We start from the raw sequence: 18635 nt of genomic DNA, 5'->3' as shown, positions 1-18635 counted from the left end.
ACGACCCCAAGAATACCATCCCTACAGTCAAGCATGGTGGTGGCAGCATCATGCTGTGGGGCTGTTTCTCAGCCAAGGGGCCTGGCCATCTGGTCCGCATCCATGGGAAGATGGATAGCACGGCCTACCTGGAGATTTTGGCCAAGAACCTCCGCCCCTCCATCAAGGATCTTAAGATGGGTCGTCATTTCATCTTCCAACAAGACAACGACCCAAAGCACACAGCCAAGAAAACCAAGGCCTGGTTCAAGAGGCAAAAAATCAAGGTGTTGGAGTGGCCTAGTCAGTCTCCTGACCTTAACCCAATTGAAAACTTGTGGAAGGAGCTCAAGATTAAAGTCCACATGAGACACCCAAAGAACCTAGATAACTTGGAGAAGATCTGCATGGAGGAGTGGGCCAAGATAACTCCAGAGACCTGTGCCGGCCTGATTAGGTCTTATAAAAGACGATTATTAGCTGTAATTGCAAACAAGGGTTATTCCACAAAATATTAAACCTAGGGGTTCAATAATAATTGACCCACACTTTTATGTTTAAAATTTATTAAAATTTAACTGAGCAACATAACTTTTTGGTTTGTAAGATTTATGCATCTGTTAAGAAATCCTGCTGTTGTGTGAAGTTTGAAGGCTCTAACTTATTTGCATCTTATCAAACCTGCTAAATCTGCAGGGGGTTGAATACTACTTGTAGGCACTGTATATGTCCCCCATATCCTGGTATATGTGTCCTTCATCCTGGGCCCCTTCCAGGTATATATGTCCCCCATCCTGGTATTTATATTTTCCATCTTTGGCCCCTTCCTAGTATATACAGTGCCTACAAGTAGTATTCAACCCCCTGCAGATTTAGCAGGTTTGATAAGATGCAAATAAGTTAGAGCCTTCAAACTTCACACAAGAGCAGGATTTATTAACAGATGCATAAATCTTACAAACCAAAAAAGTTATGTTGCTCAGTTAAATTTTAATAAATTTTAAACATAAAAGTGTGGGTCAATTATTATTCAACCCCTAGGTTTAATATTTTGTGGAATAACCCTTGTTTGCAGTTACAGCTAATAATCGTCTTTTATAAGACCTGATCAGGCCGGCACAGGTCTCTGGAGTTATCTTGGCCCACTCCTCCATGCAGATCTTCTCCAAGTTATCTAGGTTCTTTGGGTGTCTCATGTGGACTTTAATCTTGAGCTCCTTCCACAAGTTTTCAATTGGGTTAAGGTCAGGAGACTGACTAGGCCACTCCAACACCTTGATTTTTTTCCCTCTTGAACCAGGCCTTGGTTTTCTTGGCTGTGTGCTTTGGGTCGTTGTCTTGTTGGAAGATGAAATGACGACCCATCTTAAGATCCTTGATGGAGGAGCGGAGGTTCTTGGCCAAAATCTCCAGGTAGGCCGTGCTATCCATCTTCCCATGGATGCGGACCAGATGACCAGGCCCCTTGGCTGAGAAACAGCCCCACAGCATGATGCTGCCACCACCATGCTTGACTGTAGGGATGGTATTCTTGGGGTCGTATGCAGTGCCATCCAGTCTCCAAACGTCACGTGTGTGGTTGGCATCAAAGATCTCGATCTTGGTCTCATCAGACCAGAGAACCTTGAACCAGTCTGTCTGAGTCCTCCAAGTGATCATGAGCAAACTGTAGACGAGCCTTGACATGACGCTTTGAAAGTAAAGGTACCTTACGGGCTCGTCTGGAACGGAGACCATTGCGGTGGAGTACGTTACTTATGGTATTGACTGAAACCAATGTCCCCACTGCCATGAGATCTTCCCGGAGCTCCTTCCTTGTTGTCCTTGGGTTAGCCTTGACTCTTCGGACAAGCCTGGCCTCGGCACGGGAGGAAACTTTCAAAGGCTGTCCAGGCCGTGGAAGGCTAACAGTAGTTCCATAAGCCTTCCACTTCCGGATGATGCTGTGGAGACAGGTAGGCCCAACTCCTTGGAAAGGGTTTTGTACCCCTTGACAGCCTTGTGACCCTCCACGATCTTGTCTCTGATGGCCTTGGAATGCTCCTTTGTCTTTCCCATGTTGACCATGCATGGCTGTTCACAAGTTTGTGGAGGGTCTTAAATAGTCAGAAAAGGCTGGAAAAAGAGATAATTAATCCAAACATGTGAAGCTCATTGTTCTTTGTGCCTGAAATACTTCTTAATACTTTAGGGGAACCAAACAGAATTCTGGTGGTTTGAGGGGTTGAATAATAAATGACCCTCTGAATAAACTTTTCACAATTTAAAAAAAAAAATTAAACAAAGAAATAACATTCTTTTTTGCTGCAGTGCATTTCACACTTCCAGGCTGATCTACAGTCCAAATGTCACAATGCCAAGTTAATTCCGAATGTGTAAACCTGCTAAATCTGCAGGGGGTTTAATACTACTTGTAGGCACTGTATGTCCCCCATCCTGGGTTCCTGCCTGCTATATATATGCCCCCCATCCTGAATTCCTTCCAAGTATATATGTCCCCAATCCTGGGCCCCTTCCTGGTTTATATGTCCCCCTCCTGGGTTCTTTCCTGGTATGCATGTCCCTCATCATGTGCTCCTTTCTGGTATATATGTCCCGTTCTGCCACTGTTCTCTAATGCATTTTAAAAAAAACTCACCTTCTCTCGCTCCCACGTCACACAGCGTCCTCATGAGATTGATACCTTGGGAATTTCCTGGTCATGGACCCAAAATATCAATGTTTTGTTAACCAAGCCACTTAGCTATCACTTTTTCCTTGTGACATGGTTCGCCATCATCCTAGATAAAGCTTTGTTGGTCGCCAAATTACTCATGGATTGTTGGGAGAAGTTACTCTTGGAAGAGGTTTAGATATAACTCTATATTCATGCAGTGTTAGGCAAATTTGTGAGTGAGCATACTTCCTTGGATAAAGCTCGACCCCCCCCCACTTGAACGATCTAGCATGCTTTACTGTTGGCATGACGCAGGTCTCATGGTAGTGCTCCACTCTTCTCTTGCAGTCATTCTTCCAGATGCCCCAGTCTGAGGGGAGGGTTTTATCTGAGAATTACTTTGAAGAAGTACAAGGATTGGACTTAAGAGGACTGGTGTAAAGTCAATAAACTATAAACAGTATATAAGGTACACACACCGAAATTGCAGCACCAATATATGACAAAACAATTGAAGCAAAATGTCTAAAATATTTCTATTTGTTCAATATTGAGTATTTGTGCAAAAACACATGGCTTGGCAGGCTATCAATATTTATCTGTGGAATGTTCTGCCACATTGAATGCTCTAGGGTATGCAAGTCATCAAGATGCATTGCTGGCAGCTCCTTTTGCAATTACCATGTAATCTCAGATGTGCTCAAAGAGAGACAAATCTGGAGATCCTGCAGTCATAGTCGCATGTTTAGGCCACGCAGGCTGTTTACAGTAAGACAAGCAACACAAATCCTGGTGTTGTGTTGAAAACAGCTCCTAGGCACATGGCCGTACCACTGGTTTCAAAGCCGCCATGTAACGCCAAGTCAATGTGTACTTAGAATGAAGACTAGAGGTGTCTGGCTACTGCACATTATGCCACCGTATTGCATAATCCCAGAAGGACTGGTCTGACGGTCGCACGTGAAGGCTTTTTCTGGCTATCAGTGCTGAAGATAAACCTACATTGCAGTCTTGGTTTGTACCATAGCAGTGGCATGAGGTCAGTAGAACACCTGTAGCTAGACCTCTGGCTCACGACAATGTTGTGAAAATGCCTCTTGATGTTGTGTGTACACAGTTTGACTCCATAGGCATGTTATACAATTTTCAATTTCACTTGCAGTATTGATTAGAGAAATGTCTGTAGATGTGTTGTTTTTCAACATGGCACCAGTCCGCATGTTACAGGTGCTATTGAGAGCAGGCTGTGGCTGAAACGTGCTATCAGGGTCTGCAGTGTCCCTTGACACATTAGGAATGGCACTGGTCAGTGATCGCACGGGATACTGTCAGCAGTAAAGATGAGCAAAAATGTTCGGGTTCCCTCTTATTATGCATGGAGAGCCTGTGTGTTGGGTTCTCCATGCGTGTGCTGTGACTGTCACACAGCCGTGACACAAGCAGCTGCGGCGCCGATCAGCTGTTCACCTGGCGCGACCCAGGAAGCTGGGTTCCTACAGCTTATTCAGCAAGCGCTATAGCTTACCGAATAAGAAGGAACACAAACATATTCGCTCATCTCTAGTCAGTGAGTCCTGATGATTTGCATGCCCAAGTGCATTGTGTGGCAGAGCATTCCTCAGACAACCATTATGCCAAGGAGTATGTGTATTTTGAAACTGAATAAAATAGAGATGTTTTAAAAAATTTGCTTCACTTGTGATGCATTGTAGTAGTACTAAATCTATAAATACTTTAGGATATTTATGATTTACAGTTATAGCACCACCACTAGAGGACATATTGCTGATCCATAACTAATTAGATTAGATCTGAAAAAGAAATTGCAGATAAAAAGTAGTGCCTAAGAGGATATTGCTTATATTTATGGCACCCCCTAGTGTTTCTTTGATTTCACTCAGTGTGCCCAGACTTGTGAGAGGAAGCCACTTCTAGTATGCAAGTTGTTAGCGCCTAGCCTTCACAGTAGCGGACATCACTCTTCCTACAGAAGGATCGCGGTGCTGGAGACGAGGTCAAGTTTCTGAGAGGGAATTAAAAACAAACCACAACCGAACATCTGGGGGAAATCATAACAAGTATCCAACAGTAACAACTGCACAAAGAGGAATTTCCATTTTATAAAATTATGCTTAACAGCTTAATAAATATTTCTAGATGGCCTGTTTCTGCAAAGTGTTGTACTGATGGCCACAACACTCAGCTACTCATTGCTGTGGACCTAGTACTGATGTCATCTGCCCTGTCCCTCTAAGCAGCAGTGTCAGGCCTGTTCACATTGCATTTCAAGTCTGATGCATATGCTGGAAAATATTCCAGTTTAAATTCAATTGAGGGCTGTTGAGCATCTCATTGTATAGGTCGACAGCGAGATAAAATGGGAATGTTTGGCAGCCAATATCCCACCCTCCTGACCAAATTGTCATCAAGCAAATTCTATGGCTGGCTACAGGTTAGAGGTGTTTTGGCCACGGCGAACTTATCTTCAATATGTGTTTACTTACAGTGAAGATGCGGTGCTCTTCCATTTTCAGGAATAAGGTGGTTTGTCATAAGAGATTTGCACGCAGAGAAATAGAAAATCTGCATTTTAATGTCACATTGAATTGTAATACATTTCAAGTGCAGAAACAGAAAAATAAACTGACAGACATGATAATGAGTACAGGATTATATATATTACAGTTTGCCTTGTTATAATACATCGGCGGCTATGTAATAAAATAAGAATTAAGGGCAGACAAATTTCAAGCCAATTTGAATAGCTGTCATGGGAAGAAAGCATTTATTATATAAATGTAAGCAATGACCAATCTATCGATTCCGGAACGGGAGCGCTCAGCTTTAATTACTGTCTTTACCTTATAGGGGTTAGTTCAATTTAGCAAAATATAAAAAAGGTACAACAGAGCATTCACACAGGTGAAACGCTTCACATAGCAAAGCCACCGTGAAGAGCCTGGTTATAGAGCTGGCACAATGAGTAGTACTGCACCAAGTCTAGATATTCGCACACTAGCCTTACGTCGCTAGCTACCGGTTTTCTCTTATTTTGATATATTGAAGTCATTAATTACAGCACGTATACCAACCCCAAATGTAAACGGAAATGAATCTTATAAGGGAAATGTTGTGCTGTAGCTGAATTATTGGAATTACAGTGATTTAATAGCAGAGGGCCATGCTGACCAGGCGAGTTGGCAGTTCCAAATACTTTTGTAACCATGTTTATTTATATGCACAGACACGAAAATCATCCAGTCATGCAATGTTCACGTTAGGCATTTTGCATCTCTTTGCCAATTTTGTAACTAAGAATCTTGTTCCAGTCAATCTTGGTGCGTGTCACTGGCAGTTGCCGGCGTAAGGCCTTAAAAGTAGTGTCCGACATGGTCTGGTAGTTTTCACTGATTGCAGTCTACAAAAAAAAAAAAAAAAAGTGACACAAATATTAGGATTATTTCAATGTCTGATATGATGTATATATAGATAACATGTGGGGGGAGAGCATAATAAAGTGACCATGCGATATGAGCCCCAACCCATATGATGTTCTGAATGCCACATGGTTATATAAAACTAAATGGTGGCCCGATTCCAACGCATCGGGTATTCTAGAATATATATATGCAGTTTATTTTTGACAAATTAATAATAATGCACCCCCCCCCCCCAATCGTGGTATGCATGGTCCCCTCACCCCCCCCAATCGTGGTATGCATGGTCCCCTCACCCCCCCCCAATCGTGGTATGCATGGTCCCCTCACCCCCCCCCAATCGTGGTATGCATGGTCCCCTCACTCCCCCCCCAATCGTGGTATGCATGGTCCCCTCACTCCCCCCCCAATCGTGGTATGCATGGTCCCCTCACCCCCCCCCTTTCCTGGTATGCATGGTCCCCTCACCCCCCCCTTTCCTGGTATGCATGGTCCCCTCACCCCCCCCTTTCCTGGTATGCATGGTCCCCTCACCCCCCCCTTTCCTGGTATGCATGGTCCCCTCACCCCCCCCTTTCCTGGTATGCATGGTCCCCTCACCCCCCCTTTCCTGGTATGCATGGTCCCCTCACCCCCCCTTTCCTGGTATGCATGGTCCCCTCACTCCCCCTTTCCTGGTATGCATGGTCCCCTCACCCCCCCTTTCCTGGTATGCATGGTCCCCTCACCCCCCCTTTCCTGGTATGCATGGTCCCCTCACCCCCCCTTTCCTGGTATGCATGGTCCCCTCACCCCCCCTTTCCTGGTATGCATGGTCCCCTCACCCCCCTTTCCTGGTATGCATGGTCCCCTCACCCCCCTTTCCTGGTATGCATGGTCCCCTCACCCCCCTTTCCTGATACAATCCTGGTATGCATGGTCCTATTACCCCCCAATCCTGGTATGCATGGTCCCCTCAACCTGGTATGCATGGTCCCCTCACCCCCCTTTCTGTGTAGCTGCGACCAATCAGCATCGCGGCCCTCTGTCCGCAACCAATCAGCAACGCGGCCCTGTAGCCACGACCAATCACTGCCGCGGTCCTGTACAAAAATATTAAAAAAAAAAAAAAAAAAAGTTATTCTCACCTTCTGACGGTCTTCTTTCTCGCTCTCGCGAGAGTTACGTCATCAGCGGTCTAAGCCGCAAAACATTACTGGGAACGTGAGGCCGGGCGTGTGGAAAGACGACAGGAGGCCGTCGGAAGGTGAGAATAACTTTTTTTTTTTAATTTTAATTCTCTTTACAGATTAAGGTCTGCCCCTGCCGGCAGGCGCAGACAAACAGCTGCGCCTGTCGCTGATTGGTTGCGGCCGCAACCAATCAGCGGCCCGCGATTTCGGTTACAGACAGACACGATAAGGCATATATATTATTCTGAAACTCCATGACTGCAGCCCCTCAATAAGTACAATGAAAATGAGTCTACATGCATCGGGCCCAATTCATCAAAGTGTTCACATTAGGATTCGGCTGTAAAAACCTTTGAAAAAAGTCACAACATATTGGCATTATCCCATCATTTTTGTCCAGCTCCAATGACACAAGTGGGGCTGTGGCGTCTAAAATAAACACAGTCTCTGGAGCTTCATCTCAGACTTATTCATCTCAATAAGGGAATGGCCTGATCCAGTAATCATACCTTACCTAAATAGTGACAGACCAATGCTCCTAACAATGTGATGTCTAGAACCAGGACCCTATTAGAATCCAAACGTGATCCTGCAGTTTGGATTCTAACAGGGTCCTGGTTCTAGACGTCACATTGTTATGAGCATTGGTCTGTCGCTATTTAGGCAAGGTATGATTGCCGGATGAGACTATTCCCTTATTGAGATGAATAAGTCTGAGATGAAGCTCCAGAGACTGTTTTTTGTTTTAGGCAAGATTAAATAAAATAATTGAATTTTCAATTCAAGATTTCTCAAATGTTGAAGACATACCTGGTACTCATTTTCAGCATCCTCTATTATTTTAATGAACTCCTTAGCTGTTTGAACTTCATTCTAAATAGAATGGAAAAAAAAAAAATTAAAGACTTAAAAACAAAACAAAAAACCCACATCATTAGCTGGCTGAGGGATAATGAAACGCCCTTACAAACATAACAGGACTTACTTTGCTTGGCAATTAGCCCCATTGTAAATAAATTTAGTGGGTATTGCAAGTACAAATGCAATCAAAATTATTCAATTCCCACGCTGTAGAAATGCAACAGAGCATCTGAGCCATCAGCCTGCTTCACTCTCTCCTCCTCCTCCAGGCATACTGTCGATTCAAAAGCCCTAAACGGTCCAGATTTAGTCAAGAAAACAGAATACTAAAACTTTTCTTCCTCAACAGTTCATACACAACAGTCATGGGTAGCAAAATTAAAGGTGATACAATAATTTACGCAAAGATAATGACAACCCTGCTCGTAAGAGCTTACAATCTACAATGAGGTGGGGGTGACAAAGTACAGGTTCTTCTTTACAATGAAGGTCCAGCCATCTTGAGGAAATGGAGGATAGATAAAGGCTGCATGAGCCAGTCACAAGCCAGTATTTGTAGTGCTTTTGGGTGCGGTGGAGTTTGATGGAGAGTTATATTCAGAGAAGTAATGAATGGGCTATATATATAGTTAGATTAGGGAACGAGATTGGCCGCCCTAAACAGATTTGTTTTAGGGAGCGCCTAAAACTTTTCAAGTTATAGTTAGTCCTAATTTCCTGGAGCAGAGCATTCTAAAAGATTGGTGCAACTCGAGAGAAGTCTTGGAGCCGGGAGTAGGAGGCACAGATTAGTGCAGAGATTAGTCGAAAGTCGCTTGTGGGGCTTAACGAGCGGGTAGGCTGTTAACAAAAATGAGGGAGGTGATGTAGGGGGGTGCCACACTGTGGAGGGCTTTCTGGGTGAGAACAAGCAGTTTAAATTGGATCCTATAATGCATGGGCAGCCAGTGCAATAGCCGGCACAGAGCGGAGGCATCCGAGTACCGATTAGCCAGAGGACCTTGGCTGCTGCATTAACCCCTTTACGATTTCCGCCGTACTAGTACTGCGTAGACCGCTTCCCTCCCTTTGATGTGGGCTCAGGCGCTGGGTCACCGGTGTGTTGGCATGACAACCGAGGTCTCCTGGAGACCTCTATGGTTGTCAGTGCCGGATTGCTACGAGCGTCACAAGTCAGCAATTCTACTACACAGAGGCAATCTGATCATCGCCTCTATGTAGCAGAGGCGATCGAGCTATGGCAGCTTCTAGTCTCCCATGGAGACTATTGAAGAATGCCAAAAGTAAAAAGGTTTTAAAAGATATAAAAAAAAGTTCAAGTCACCCCCCTTTCAGCCCATAAAAAAAAAAAAAATCAAACATACACATTTGGTATCACCGCGTTCAGAATCGCCTGATCAATTAAGAGACAAAAAAAAAAAAATTACCCTGAAAAATTAAAACGCCAAAATTATGTTTTTTTCAGTCGCCACGACATTGCATTAAAATGCAATAGCGGACGATCAACAGATCATATCTGCACAAAAATGGTATAATTAAAAACGTCAGCTCAGCACGCAAAAAATAAGCCCTCACCAGACCCAAGATCACGAAAAATGGAGACGCTATGGGTATCAGAATATGGCGCAATTTTTTTCTCTTTTAGCAAAGTTCGGAATTATTTTTCATCACTTAGATAAAAAAAGAACCTAGACATGTTTGGTGTCTATGAACTCTTAATGACCTGGAGAATCATAATGGCAGGTCAGTTTTAGCATTTAGTGAACCTAGTAAAAACGCCAAACAAAAAACAAGTGTGGGATTGCACTTTTTTGACAATTTTACCACACTTTAAATTTTTGCCCGTTTTCTAGTACACGACATGGTAAAACCAATGGTGTCGTTCAAAAGTACAATGTGTCCTGCAAAAAAACAAGCTCTCACATGGCCATATTGAAGGAAAAAAAAAAAAAGTTATGGCTCTGAGAAGGGGAGCGGAAAACAAACAAAAACGAAAAAGGGAAGGGTCTTGATGGGGTTAAGCATGGACTGGAGAGGGGAAATTTAGTGTGAGCATTAATGTGCAAACTGAAACCTCAGTGCCTGTTGCCACCAAATATTGCTGCAGGTCTTTTGCAGTCACTTTATAGTTTTTGACTAGCTTACCTTCTCAGGAATCTGGTGGCAGCCAGCGGTAGATTCCATGAGGAATCTATATAAATCACCAGAAGGCCGCTGTCTCCGAATCTCATAATGCACCGCGGCAGTGCCACTTGCTGAACACAGTACAGCAGCACAGCCAGAAGTCAGACTCCGCCCACACATCATCACAGGTCCTTCAGCCCAGCTGCCATCAGTGGTAGTGAGGCTTGGAACGCAGACAGGAAGTTTAGGATCCCGTCAGACACCTTCCTCCTAGGTGTGCGGTGTGAGTAGGAGCTGGGCAGGGTGGGCAGCAATGACCTTCCTGTGTTCGTCCAGTAGTGATCTGCAGAGCAGCGCCTGGCAGTCTGTAGTGTATGGGAAACGCTGGGGAGAGAGTGCTGCTTCTCCTACTGCTGGGATGATTACAGCAGGAGAATTGACATCAGCTGGAGGCTGGGCTGCTGGTGCGCTCACCCACAGCACCCACAGCCCTGGAGTCTTACACTGGCATGGATGCCAACGTGCAGATATCAGTATGGAAACCTGCTACACCACTATGAGAAGAGCAGTCAAGGTTCTATGCAGAGGATTCCTGCTTTCCATCCCAGTAAATGATGCTGCAGTTTGACCATCTTATAATATAATCGCCAGCTGGGGCTTCCGGGCGCTGTCCCCGAAACCCATAAGGCACCGCGGCAGTCACAGGCGCAGTCTGTGGCCGTATGCACGGGAATAGCGATGACGTGTATGTCACTCACGCAAGTGACATTTACGTCACCACTATTCCCACGCATGTGCAGTAACAGTCAAAACAGCGCGCTCTACCCGCGCATGCGCGGTAACGACGCGGCTGTTACTGCGCCTGCGTGGGGAATAGCGGTGACGTCTATGTTTCACCGCACTCCCGATGCTATAGCATCGGGCCAATTTCTAGTAGTCTAATATTCCTCAGTAATACAGAAGCTGGTGTCTGGCTATTCATCCTGTCCATCCGCAGCAAGTCATAAAAGCCAAAGATACTTTGCAAAGTACTAAAGACATTTCTAGAATGTAAGCCCACAAGGGCAGGACCCTCTCCTCTCTGTATCAGTCTGACATTGAACAAAATGTATTTTATATTTGTGTCCTTTATGTAACCCCCTTCTCATCTACTGCACCATGGAATCAATGATGTTCTACAAATAAGGTGTTGAATAATTCTGAAACTGCATTATTCAGTAAAACTGGCATTTTGTGTAGAATTTTGCCAAACCACTTGTTATATTAATTATGTTGAGCCATTTAAATCATTTTTTTTATTGGTTATTGCAAACACAGGGAAATTGAGGAGTCAAAGGTTTGGCTTACCGACTCCACAACACTGAAATTTTCCAAACTCCACAGCACGGCCTCACTACTGAGCATGTGCATACAGTGCAGCACAGATTCATCTCAGCTAAAAGCGGAGATCCTTAGATAAGGAACAGAACATTTCATAACTTTCCCAAACTATTATGAAACCAGTTACACTGAACCCAATGTATTATATTATTGAATCCAAGTATAGGAAAGGTCGCACTCGACAGGATAAAATATAGCTCCTTTATTGACACATATTTACATGTCTGGTCAGAGTGGTGTGGCAAGAGTGTTCACAAACTGACAACGGCCGTTTCGCGCTGTTCAAGCGCTTCCACATACTGCAATACTGAATATTGCATTATATACTTAGAGATATATATATATAGATAGATAGATAGATAGATAGATATATATAGATATAGATATATATAGATATATAGATATATAGATATATTTATTTTTTTTTTTGGGGGGGTGAAGGTGGACGGAGGGGGTTTAAGAATATTTATTAAAAAAAAAAAAAAAAAAAACACACAACAACTATATGAATCACCCCTTTTCTTTACAAATAAAAATTAAAAAAAAAATTTAACCTGTACAGTAGATGCAAAATTTTTTTTTTTTTATTCGCTCTACCTCTCCTCAAACATGCAATAAAAAGTTATAGAAACATATGTACTCCAAAAAGCATTAAGTTAAAAATTGGCTGTTACTTTTCAGTACGTGAATGAGCTTTCACAGCTGCAGTAACATTGTGCACTTACCGTCACTGTTAGTGACTCTGCAATATCTTTATGGCTCACTAGCTGAACATTACCGTCTTCATAATAATGGACCTGTATGAAAAAAGCAACTCAAATTTTAGAAATGTATAACTAAAACATATAAAACCTACGGTAAGTTTTAAAAAAAATGTGTTAAAACAAAACAGAAGCAATAAGATAATGTAGTCCTGTTTAAAACCACAGAACGATCAAAAGATCAGTCAAATATGAAACTGTTCTAAGTTTCCTGAATATTAAATATACCAGGACAAAAATATTTTTCATCCCTGATAAGACAAAGTGCCCCTCTAAGGCCATCAGTCCATAAATGTAGTGGCTAGAGATGTGTATATGTGTTGTATCTTGCAAGCCATAAAGTAGAACAGAATGTTTAGTAGAACAGAATGTTTAGTTATGCCAACCAGAGACTTCAGAAAGCATGACACTAATTCCCCCATGCAACACCTCACCCTCGAGAAAAAAGCAATTAGGGTATGTTCCCACGGTCAGAAAACGCTGCGGGTTGGACGCTGCAAAATCACATCTCCACTATGCGTGCTCCGACACCCGCGGCTTACCTCCTGAGACGCACAAGTGGTGAGTCTTTCTAGACCACAGCATGTCTATTTATCTTGCGGAATCACCTGCATTCAAAATCCAGCAGTGCTGCAGCCAATAACGGAGTACCGCAGTTCTGCCCAAGTTGATCGCATGAGTCACTGAGCTCACCGATTGTCTGCAGGGCTACCGTCTCATTTACAGTGCTGCAGCCAGACACTGGGAGTAGCAAAGGAAACTCACTGCTGGACCCAAGTAAAGACCTTTGTTTTTATAATAAAAAAAAACAAAAAAAACCTGTAGCTAAGGGACAGGGTTTTAGAAAACAGGTTTAACCCCTTAACCCCCAAGAGTGGGGGTCACATTCATGACAGGGCCAATTTTTACAATTCTGACCACTGTCCCTTTATGAGGTAATAACTGAAACGCTTCCATGGATCTCGGTGATTCTGACAATGTTTTCTCGTGACATATTGTACTTCATGCTAGTGGTAAAATTTCATTCATATAACTTGGGTTTATTTGTGAAAAAAACGGAAATTTGGCGAAAATGTTGAAAATTTCGCAATTTTCCAACTTTGAATTTTTATGCCCTTAAATCACAGAGATATGGCAAACAAAAAACTTGATAAATAACATTTCACGTATGTTTACTTTACATCAGCACAATTTTGGAACCAAAATTTTTTTTTTTGCTAGGAAGTTATAAGGGTTAAAAGTTGACCAGCGATTTCTCATTTTTGCAACACCATTTTATTTTTATGGACCACATCACATTTGAAGACACTTTGAGGGGTCTATATGATAGAAAAGATTGTGAGCCCTCGCGGGCAGGGTCCTCTCTCATCCTGTACCAGTCGTGACTTGTATTGTTTAAGATTACTGTACTTGTGTTATGTACACCCCTCCTCACATGTAAAGCGCCATGGAAAAAATGGCATAATAATAAATAATAATAAATAATAATACCCAAAAGTGACACCAATCTAAAAACTGCACCCCTTAAGGTGCTCAAAACCACATTCAAGAAGTTTGTTAACCCTTCAGGTGCGTCACAGGAATTTTTTGAATATTTAAAAAAAAAAACAAAAACATTCAACTTTTTTTCCACAAAAAAAATACTTCAGGTTCAATTTTTTTTATTTTACCAAGTGTAAAAGGAGAAATTGGAATGGAAAAGTTATTGTGCAATTTGTCCTGAGTACGCTGATACCTGATATGTGGGGGGAACCACTGTTTCGGCGCATGGCAGAGCTCAGAAGGGAAGGAGCGCAGTTTGACTTTTTCAATGCAAAATTGGCTGGAATTCAGATCGGACGCCATGTCACGTTTGGAGAGCCCCTGATGTACCTAAACAGTGGAAACCTCCCACAAGTGACCCCATTTTGGAAACTAGACCCCCCCAAGGAACTTATCTAGATATGTGGTGAGAACTTTGAACCCACAAGGGCTTCACAGAAGTTTATAACGTACAGCGGTACAATTAAAAAAAATCATATTTTTTCCACAAAAATGATCTTTTCACCCCCAATTTTTATTTTCCCAAGGGTAACAGGACCCTAAAAGTTATTGTGCAATTTGTCCTGAGTACGCCGACACCCCATATGTGGGTGTAAACGACTATTTAGGCGCATGGCAGAGCTCGGAAAGGAAGCAGCGCCATTTGACTTTTTTTGGCTGGAATTGAGATTGGACACCATGTCGCGATTGGAAAACCCCTGATGTACCAAGACAGTGGAAACCCCCCACAAATGACACCATTTTGGAAACTAGACCCCCCAAGGAACTTATTTAGATGTGTGGTGAGAACTTTGAACCCCCAAGGGCTTCACAGAAGTTTATAACGCCCGGGCATGAAAATAAAAAAATCGTATTTTTTTCCACAAACATGATCATTTAGTCCCCAATTTTTTTATTTTCCCAAGGGTAACAGGACAAATTGGACAACAACTTTTGGGGTCCAATTTCTCCTGAGTACGCTGATACCTCATATGTGGGAGAAAACTACTATATGGGCACACGTCGGGGCTCGAAAGGGAAGTAGTGACGTTTTGGAATGCAGACTTTGATGGAATGGTCTGCGGGTGTCATGTGCGTTTGGAGAGCCCCTGATGTACCTAAACTATTGAAACTCCCCACAAGTGACCCCATTTTGGAAACTAGACCCCCCACGGAACTTATCTAGATGTGTGGTGAGCACTTTGAACCCCCAAGTGCTTCACAGAAGTTTATAATGCCCGGGCGTGAAAATAAAAAAAATCATTTTTTTCCACAAAAATGATATTTTTGCCCCCAATTTTTATTTTCCTAAGGGTAACAGGAGAAACTGGACCCCAAAAGTTGTTTTGCAATTTGTCCTGAGTAGGCGGATACCCTATATGTGGGGGTAAAACACTGTTTGGGCACATGGCAGAGCTTGGAAGGGAAGGAGCACCATTTGACTTTTCAATGCAGAATTGGCTGGAATTGAGATCAGACGCCATGTTGCACTTGGAGAGCACCTGATGTGCCCAAACAGTGGAAACCCCCAATTATAACTCTAACCCTAGCCCCAAACCCTAGCCCCAACCCTGCCCTAACCCTATTTTATTAATAATTTTTATTTTTCCCTAACTAAGGGGGTGATAACAGGGGGGGTTGATTTACTATTTATGGCGGTTTTTATTTTTGGCAGCGGTCACACGCTAAAAGACGCTTTTTATTGTAAAAATAGTTTTTGCATCACCACATATTGAGAGCTATAAATTTTTCCATATTTTGACCCACCGAGTCATGTGAGGTCTTATTTTTTGTGGGACGAGTTGACGTTTTTATTGGTATCATTTTCGGGCACGTGACATCTTTTGATTGCTTTTTATTCCGATTTTTGGGACGTAGAAATGAACAAAAAACAGCGTTTCATGAACTTCTTTTGGGGGGTGCGTTTACACCGTTCCGCGTGCGGTAAAACTGATAAAGCGCTTTTATGCTTCGGGTCAGTACAGTTACAGCGATACCTCATTTAGGTTTTGGCGCTTTTATGCAATGAAAACAATTTTATATAAAAAATTATTTTTGTATCGCTTTATTCTGCGAGCTATAACTATTTTTTGCTGATGATGCTGTATGGCGGCTCGTTTTTTGCGGGACAAGATGACGTTTTCAGCGGTACCATGGATATTTATATGCGTCTTTTTGATTGCGTGTTATTGCACTTTTTGTTCGGCGTTATGATAAATTATTTGCTTCGTTTTTTTATTTATTTTTTAAGGGGTTAACTAATGGTACAGTTTTATAGGGCGGGTGGTTACGGACACTGCGATACCAAATGTGTACTTTTGTTTTGTTTTTTATTTCCAAAAAATGAATTAGGGAATTTTTTTTTTTATTAAATTTAGCGATTTTTAAAAAAATTATTTTTACACTTTTTTTTTCACAGGCACTGCACAAGGCTTCCTCGTCTACGCTTTGCAGGCATGAGGAAGCCAGCTCCCTGCAGGCCCCCGTCACCATCTTGGATTCGGGGACCTGTAGAGATGGAGCCCCCCGCAGCAGCGCTGCACATTGCCCTGCTGTGGGGGGCTCAGGGAAGCACGGATGGAGCCCCCTCCCTGCCGATGCTTCCCTTTAACCCCCGGTACACCGATATCGTGTTTGATCGCGGTGTGCAAGGGGGTTAACGTGTCGGGGGCGGTCCGTGACCGCCCCTGACACATTGTGCCGGATGTCAGCTGTGATAATCAGCTGACACCCGGCCGCGAACAGTGGCGCTCACCACGTGGGAGCCGCTGATCGCTGTGACGTACTATCCCATCCCTGGGAATTAAGTCCCAGGGCACATGGAAGGGATAGTACGTCACATGACAGAAAGGGGTTAGTCACTTAGTGACGAGCCAATTTTGACCTTAATGACCAGGACAAATTTTAGTTATATGACCAGAGTCACTTTATTTAGCAACAACTCTGGAACGCTTCAATGAATCCCAGTGATTCAGAGATTGTTTTTTCGCGACATATATTTCTCATTTTGTCAACAAATTTACAAAACCTGAATTTTAGGGACCTATTCAGATTTAAATGGACTTTGAGGAACAATACATTGGAAACTCTCCACAAGTGATACTATCTTAAACACTTCAAAAGTGCTGTCAGGATTTTTATTTTTTCTAACCTTTCACGTGCTACACAAGAATTAATGCAAAGTGTAATGAAAACACTTTTTTTTACCTCTAAAATCTTGCATTTAGCCCCAATTTTTCCCCTTTGCAAGATGTAAAAAGTGGATCCCACAGTTTGTTACCCATTTTCTTCTGAGCGCAGCGATACCCCACATGTAGTCAAAAAGTTCTGTTGGGAGAATCATCAGGGTTCAGAACGGAAGAAGCAATATTTGAATTTTGGAACCATGTCACATTTGCAGGGTCCCTAAGGTGCCTAAACAGCAGAAAATCCCAACAACTCACCCAGTTTTGGAAACTACACCCCTCAAGGATTTTGAACCCAAAAGGTACTACACAAAATTTGACATTAGGCTGTCATATCGAATATGTCATCATATAGTCATTTTTTTTTTTTTTACTCTTGAAAAAACCCCAACCCTAAAAAAAAAAAAAAACTAAACAAAACTAACTAAAGGGATGAGTTATTAATTATTGGGCTTTTCATCACTGTGACAGATCCTATCACAGTGATCAAAAGTAAGGAACTAATAAGAAAAAATCCCTGCTGTCGCAGGCTGACAAAGTGTCGGGATGGAGCAGGTGAACCAGTGATGGAGATAAAAGAGGTGGCTTTGGTGGGGGGCATCATTTTTACATAACTGCTGTTATTCTTTGAAAATCCAGACCTGACATTGTTCTCCAGGGTTTTGGCTACCTGTGGTTTAGCCACCGGCTACCACCCAGAGATTTTTGAACTGTGGGTGGCTCTATTAACTTGCTTTAAAAATGGTTGCTTTAAAAATGGCTATGAGGGAATAAGACCCCTTAGCAGCAGCCGTTTCCTGATGCGTATTGGCGGTTGTTCAGGGGTTAAATACTTGGAACAGAACGTTTAAAGTAGATACCAAAACGTGTGTTTTAACTCCAAGGCATCGTTCACACAAACCTATTTTTTGTAGATTTAAAAGCCACTCTAGATATAATGCTATATTTTTTCAGAAAATCTTACTTATTTTTAGAAAATGTTGTATATTTAAGGTTGTGCTTTCCAAAGACTTCTGGCTACAAAAATTGTCTTACATTTTTTCTGTGCTGTGTAAAGTGACATTTTCACAATTTCTCAGATACCTACTTTAACAAGATAGAGACATGAGAGTGTAATGTATTTTATACCTCAGATTTTGTTGTCTGTCTTTATGTGCAACATCTATTGGCAGCAAAAATCATACCTGAATTTTCAGACTGCCAACCACCCTGGTAGTGGATTGTGTTATTGTAAACTTCCATTCTGACCTCCAGCGTCCATTCCTGTAAAAGAAATTAAGATCACAGTATGTGCTGTACATTGCAAACCCTATAAAATGTAGCTCAGAGCGAAATGGATTCACCTTATTGTATATCTGCTTAAACTTCATACACTAGCACGCAGCTCCCTCCTCTAGCCGAATCCACAATATACAGTGAATATGCCATATTGAGGCTAAATAACTTCCAGCATCATTTACATTTGTGTAATGGTGTCAGTAATTTACTTCCGTATTTGTAAGCCAATACCAGGATGGTAAGCTATGACAAACCATTATGGAAAGATTTGCCTGCGCGCT

General features: G+C 42.5%; 1 protein-coding gene across 3 annotated transcripts in view; it reads right to left on the bottom strand.

Annotated features, from left to right (window-relative positions):
* Nucleotides 1–5208: 5208 nt before the first annotated feature.
* Nucleotides 5209–18635, bottom strand: part of CAPZA2 (capping actin protein of muscle Z-line subunit alpha 2) — a 59231-nt gene continuing 45804 nt past the window's right edge. For all 3 annotated transcript variants that reach the window (XM_073573345.1, XM_073573344.1, XM_073573346.1), the window contains exons 7-10: nucleotides 18261–18339; nucleotides 12335–12406; nucleotides 8055–8117; nucleotides 5209–6053 (exon numbers count right to left, since the gene is read on the bottom strand). In XM_073573345.1, coding sequence (XP_073429446.1) covers nucleotides 5913–6053; nucleotides 8055–8117; nucleotides 12335–12406; nucleotides 18261–18339 — 355 coding nt within the window. In that variant the 3' untranslated portion in view covers nucleotides 5209–5912. The remainder of the gene's footprint in view (nucleotides 6054–8054; nucleotides 8118–12334; nucleotides 12407–18260; nucleotides 18340–18635) is intronic.

Source organism: Dendrobates tinctorius, unplaced genomic scaffold (assembly GCF_039654945.1).
Source record: "Dendrobates tinctorius isolate UK_male_01 unplaced genomic scaffold, ASM3965494v1 ptg000035l, whole genome shotgun sequence".
NCBI lineage: Eukaryota > Metazoa > Chordata > Amphibia > Anura > Dendrobatidae > Dendrobates > Dendrobates tinctorius.
The sequence above is the reverse complement of the archived record's forward strand: the minus strand, read 5'-3'. Positions and strand labels throughout refer to the sequence as shown.